The sequence below is a fragment of the Medicago truncatula genome, chromosome 5 (assembly GCF_003473485.1).
Source record: "Medicago truncatula cultivar Jemalong A17 chromosome 5, MtrunA17r5.0-ANR, whole genome shotgun sequence".
Taxonomy (NCBI): Eukaryota; Viridiplantae; Streptophyta; class Magnoliopsida; order Fabales; family Fabaceae; genus Medicago; species Medicago truncatula.
The window spans coordinates 37,013,652-37,020,600 of NC_053046.1; the positions used below are offsets into that span (position 1 = coordinate 37,013,652).

At 32.6% G+C, this 6,949-nt stretch overlaps 1 protein-coding gene across 1 annotated transcript; it reads left to right on the forward strand.

The window, feature by feature from the left end:
- Positions 1 to 4,428: 4,428 nt before the first annotated feature.
- On the forward strand, positions 4,429 to 6,726 carry LOC11430446 (U-box domain-containing protein 1-like). The gene has a single exon (NM_001424909.1). It carries the CDS (start codon positions 4,485 to 4,487, stop codon positions 6,567 to 6,569), a length of 2,085 nt encoding a protein of 694 aa, NP_001411838.1. The 5' UTR covers positions 4,429 to 4,484; the 3' UTR covers positions 6,570 to 6,726.
- The last annotated feature ends 223 nt before the right edge of the window (positions 6,727 to 6,949 follow it).

The following is a 6,949-nucleotide window of genomic DNA, read 5'->3' on the forward strand; positions in this document are numbered from 1 at the left end:
AATCAATAATTTATCTAATTTAGGAGTTGTAAATGGTAACACATAATTGTTTGAAAGAAACTAAAAAAAAAAATAGTATTTTTGATTAGGTGTCTCGTGGGGTATGATGAAAAGAGGAAGATAAATGTCACCTCAAAGAACAAAGGATTAAGTGTGGTGGTAGAATGAAGAAAGGGATAGATGATGATAATGCATGCACCCTTAGATCCAAGAGCCCACTAGTTTAATGCATGTCGTTTTCCCTTAAAACAAAAAATGGAGGGGATAATGGCCCTTTAATATTAACCGTTTGATTAAGATCAACGGTGGGTGATTAACACGCGCACGAGTGGATCGCGGAATCACGGATAGTATTTTCCGTGAAATGGGCCGGCCCAGAAATGATTTGAAGACTAAGACCCACTTTCTCTCTCTCTCTCTCTCTTTCTATCTTATTTTTGTGTTTCGATTTATTTGAATGTTGATTTGGGACATATGTGGGAAAAAAATAAGAAATAAAGTGGGGTGCTAAGAAATCAGATTTTCATTTTTCTGATACTTTGATGTACTATGCTTTGATGGACCTAGCTTGACTTAGTCATAAGGTGGTGAGTGATTGTAACCGTACCTTAATGAACCCTCTCTTACTCTATCATTATTTTGCTTTTTGTGAATCAAACCTTTTCTCTAAAGAGCAAAGGAATTGATTGGGGGAATAGCATCTTTATGTTCTTCTGTTCAAATGAAAAAATGTGGCAATCAGAGACGATGGAGAGGGGAAAGATTACCTAAATTTTATACACAAAAAGGTCTCATGTATCAAAATTTATTTTAAGTCTCACTTACCACCGAAAAATACTTAAGTGATAGTAACTACCAATACTAACCTTTCAACTTGAATCTTCGGTATGGCAAATTTACAATAGACCTAAACATTAAATTAAGAGAAAAGGACATACAACCAACTATACAATATGGTTGGTTGTAAAAGCTTTAGGCAACCTAAACAAGAGCGAAGTTATGTTACTTAGCCTTTGTTTAGATTAGCGATGGAGGCAAGATTTTTACGTCCCGAGACATGATTCAATGTCATATTGTGAAGTTAGTATTTATGGGTTCACTGTAAACGTGACACATACTTAATCTATGGGCCAGCCCAGCCCGTTAATTTATACGATATACTACAATAAAATGGTTGTTTATGTTTAATTTTTGAGTTCATGATCACAATTTTTTTTCTTTATTACTATTGCAATCACAAACAATAATATTCTTTTTCTAACTCAACATGCATAATATTCTTTTTACATTGAACTTTAACATTAATAGTGGGCTATACTATTTTTTAAAGAATCCTTTTTGTTCAACTGAACATCCGCAGTTCAACTATATATGGTGGGAAGCAGATCCTCTCCCGCCTCTCTCTCATGCCTTTTGCCCTGCTCTTTGATATGAACCATCCATCAATTAATTTGTGTTATTGACTGCTATATTTGACTTAGATCAATGGTGCAGATCGTGCAGCACCGTCATGCGGCAGCAGAGGATCCGGGTCCATATATGCGGTCTTATTGACATTAATTGTTGTTTTCGCTCTATTTGTCTTTGGGTTAAGGCACTATAATGTTTCTGGTCCAAGCTAATCGTAAGTAGGTTTGATTGATCCAAGGGGAATTGAGGCAGAAGATAGCGACCGACTTGTATTTTAATTTCGGTTAAAAGTGAGTTGAATGTAAAATAATTTATGTTGGTATATTTTTTAAGAAAAACAATTTATATCAAGAATGTAGTTTGAAGAGAAATCAATATTTCTTTTGAATTACAAATGACCAACAAGTTCGTAACATAAATCAAAAGCAAAGTATATATAAAATCACTCCAGGGTACCAAATGATAAATTATTTGGAAAAACCTATGTTTAATTTTTGGTTTGAATAATTTTTGACTAGGCTATAATTACTCAAGGTTGGACTAGAGGGTTAACAATAATAAACAATCACACTGCTCTCTTTGACAACTCCATGTGTTAAACGGTCAACCCAACCATTTTGTGATTTGTCGAACAAAAACACTCCATTTGAAAGTAAAAAAAAATCCAATCTAATTAAGGTGTATCGGTACTTTTGCTTTAAAAATCTATCAATTAACTATAATTTTTATGAAATAAAATGCTATTTGTTGATATTTATATTTTAGAAAATATCATTTCATAAGGAAAAACATTATTTCATAGATTATAAATTATACGTTTTTTTTTTTTTTCATTTTATTGTAAAAAATAATCAAAATTCTCTATTATGAGTAATAAAAATTCAGAAAAATAAATTTTATTCCATCGACATTTTTGGTGAATAAGATTTTGTTATCATAACTATAGGTGATAGAAAATAATTTTTTTCTTCAAAAAATAACTCATTTAACTATTAATTTAAAATTTTGGTGTATCAATACACTCAAATTTTTGGATGTACCATTTAATTTGTCCTCTCTCAATGGCACCACCACTCTCCATTTCTCCAGAAATTTCAATAGTTTCATTCCTTAAAAAATCTACATCTTCCATTCTACCATTTCTCATATAGTGAACAAATCAATACTTTGCTTCCTAGTGAAGACAAGCTTTCCTAAGCTAAGCCTATAAAAAAGCCAACATCCAAAACCAAAATGAAAACCAAAACGATATTTTACTTAACTTGTGTTGTGGCCATCCTTTTGGACTAATACTTGAGCTTTATTATGTTGTTTACATTATGTGTTACTTGTTCTGGTCTTTGCTTTTCTTGCTGCGGAAGTTATGGTTCAATGTACATATTTGCTGTGGTTTGAGTCCATTATCCATTGAAAAAATGATATGTCATAAAAATATATTTGAAAAATATAAATAATCTTTGATGTTTAATTGACAGAATTGCACGCAACTATAATATACCAGAAATCTAAAATTTACGTGAAGTTATTATCTTATTGCATGGAAGGTTCTATAATCTATTGGTTTTGATATTCCTAATTAAGAATGGCATAAGAGCTCTGACAATCCGAATTGTTTACATGGTCATTGCGACAAACATATTTAACAAATTGTAGGTTATGACCCCCTAAATAATACACGTGGCATCTCACTAATGGACCGGGGGTCTAAAACTGTCAAAGAATCAAAACATAGGGGCTGTTTTGTATTTAAATTAGATAGGGGTCCAAAAGTGCAATTAAGCCCGGTTAATATTATGGTATTATGCTTAATAAAGCCAGTTTTTTTTTTTTTTTAATTAATTTAACTGTATATGATAGTTTGACTATTATTATATGGTTGTTGGACTTGGTTGTTACTAGCTTTACTCCAAAAAAATCTACAGTTCATAGGACTTCTAATTTGTTCTCTATCCCAAACTAAAATTATTAATCAACATTTCGTGGCTTTTGGAATCTATTATGGTGCAAAAATATAAATGAGAGGAAGTCTTAGTTAGTTAGTAGGAGTATGAAAGTTGAAACATTCTATTCTAGCTACTACAATTAGCCGTTTAAGGCTTCAAGGAGTCATAAATGTAGTGCTCAATTTTCTTGAAACGACAAATCAATAAAATGAAATCTAGTTGCTGGACTATACACACATATATCATCAAAAGCCAAGTTGCTTTTAAAATAAAATTAAATAAAAAAGCATTGGGGATCTCATCAACGATTCTCATGAGGTATCGACATGACACTAATACATAGACACTTGTAATAATTTAAAAAAATAAAAATGATTGAATATAACCTCTTATGTCTGTATTTGTGTCAATGACTAGCACCCAACACATGTCTCATACCATACATGTCCTAGATATGAAAGTCTTAGAAACAACTTTGAATTTTATTTTTGTCAGAAATTAAATTGGATCGCGAAAAAATTGGGAAGAACCAAAATGAATCTTCACTCTTAGCTTAAAATGATCTCAACTATTAATTTAAAAAACGGCCTGACATTGTTAATGTACCAAATCCAAATCACAAATGAGGACACATTAGTGATCGAAAACTGTTAATAATTTTATAATGTGGAATGCTTAAAAAGTGCTCTGAAGACACTCATTAACAAGACCCTTAGTTTAAAATTGTATAGTTGAGATCGAAAACTGCCTGACATAGTTAATGCACCAAATCCAAATCAACAAATGAGGACATTCACATTACTATCAACAACTAAAAAGAAGCTGCTGAAAATTTTGTTTGACAAGGCTCATATAAAATATGAATAAAAAATGGCTAATTAGGAATATTATAAACTAATCTTACAAGCCAGGAAAACCCTCCAAATGGCAGCACACCAGAAATCCCCAACTTTCCTACAATATTTTTCTTCTTGTCTTCATCACTAACTATACAAATAGAAAGAATCAAACTACCATACATTAAATTATACACCATGCCTCTCTCACAATTAGTTTATGCTATTTTAATATTAAAAAAAATTGCATTATAGAAGCTCTTAGAGTAATCTAATTTCTGACACTAATCACAAAATGAATGATCCTAGATCAAAGATGATGATATCTCCAGGTTTATTACCAACAGAATCATTACTAGATTCATTGATTCTAATATCCAATGAAGTTAGTTCAATGCAGAAATTTCCATTAGTACAAATAAAAAATGTATCATCCATGATAAGAAGGATCAAGCTTCTTTCATCTTTGTTTGAAGAGATTCAAGAATCAGATTCACCACTTCCACCTTCTTCAATCCTTTGTTTCATAGAAATCTTTTCTGTGATCACAAGAGTGAAGGTCTTGATCCAAGAATGCACAGATGGAAGCTCTCTTTGGAGTCTCATACAATTGGATTTCATTTCAAATCAATTTTTTGTGCTTGTAAAAGAAATGGGAAGAGCACTTGATATTCTACCTCTAAATTTGCTTAATGTAGCACAAGATATAAAGGAGCAAGTTGATCTTTTGCATAAACAATCCAAGAGAGTTGAACTTGAATTATTCATTGATCCTAGAGAAGTTCAAAGAAGGGAAAATCTTTTCGAAGTAATGTCGAAAAATTGTTTACAAAACAAGAAGACCAACAACAATAAAGGGTTTATTGATTTTGTGAAAGTGGAAGAAATAATGTGTAGCATTGGTTTGAGAACTTTATCAGATTATGTTGAAGAAATATCAAAGTTAGAAGTTGAAGCTCAGAATCAAGCAGGAACAGGTGGACTAATTGTTGTCTCAAACATAAACAATCTCATGTCACTTGTTTCATATACCAAATCAATGGTATTTAGAAATGATGGAGAATCAGAAGAGTGTAAGCCAATATCTATGTTTTTATACAACAAAAGTAAAATACATGATAATGATAGTTCTTCTTCATCTTCTTTTTCTCAATCCATGATGACAGTTAATATTCCTGACGAATTTCGTTGTCCGATTTCGCTAGACCTAATGAGAGATCCTGTGATTGTTTCATCAGGACACACTTATGATAGAATTTCAATTGCAGAATGGATTAACTCTGGTCACCACACTTGTCCTAAAAGTGGACAAAGACTAATTCACACTGCTCTAATACCAAACTATGCGTTGAAGAGCCTTGTTCATCAATGGTGCTATGAAAACAATGTCAAAATGAATGAGGCAATCACAAAAAACAACAATAGTAGCAGCAAAAGGCACAAGAATGAGAATGCTATTGATCACATTTCAGAAAACAAAGCATCAAAAGATGCTGTCAAAATGACAGCAGAATTTCTTGTTGGAAAATTAGCAACTGGTTCGACCGATATCCAAAGACAATCCGCGTACGAGATACGTCTGCTCGCAAAAACCGGTATGGATAACCGAAGAATCATAGCCGAGGTAGGTGCTATTCCGTTTCTAGTAACACTTTTAGTATCTAAAGATTCAAGAATTCAAGAGCATGTTGTGACTGCATTGTTCAACCTATCGATCTACGACAATAACAAGATTTTAATCATGGCGGCTGGAGCGATTGACAACATAGTCGAAGTACTCGAATTCGGAAAAACAATGGAAGCAAGAGAAAATGCAGCAGCAGCAATATATAGTTTATCTATGATTGATGATTGTAAAGTGCAAATTGGAGCAAGTTCTAGGGCAATACCTGCATTAGTAGGACTATTAAAAGAAGGTACAATTATAGGTAAAAGAGATGCTGCAACTGCATTGTTTAATCTTGCAGTTTATAATCCTAATAAATTGAGTATTGTTAAAAGTGGAGCAGTTACTTTGCTTGTTGAGTTGTTGATGGATGATAAAGCCGGTATAACCGACGATTCATTGGCGGTTCTTGCCGTTCTTTTAGGTTGTTCTGAGGGGTTGGAAGAGATAAAGAATAGTAAAAGTTTGGTGCCTCTTCTTATTGATCTTTTGAGATTTGGTTCTGTTAAAGGGAAGGAAAATTCAATAACACTTTTACTTGGATTGTGTAAAGAAGAAGGGGAATTGGTTGCAATGAGACTTTTGGCAAATCCAAGGAGTATTCCTTCTCTTCAAAGTTTGGCTGCTGATGGTTCTTTGAGAGCTAGGAGAAAAGCTGATGCATTGCTTAGGTTGCTTAATAGGTGTTGTTCTCAACCTCATCATTCTTTGTGAGGGGATTATGGTAGGATGTGTGTGTAATGAGTAATGAGATGACATGGTGGATACAAAGGTGTATATTTTTGTGAATGTTATACATGAAAAATTGTGTTCATTTGTTGTTGTAGATTCTTTTTTAGGTTCAAAAGCATTTGAAGTTAAATTTTTTTGCTATATCTATTTTGTTTAAGAATCCTAGTGCTATAGCTATGAAGGAAGAAACTCTACCCACTCTTTACATTTCTAAGTATAAAACACGTTTTTACAAGTATATACTACCGAAGGGAAAATAACTGTATATGTTCGAATATGTACTTCCAGAGTGATTTTAGGGCGTGCAAAAAGTTCCTTCCATGAAGGAACGATCCACACTCAACCCTAAAACAATTTTTCGC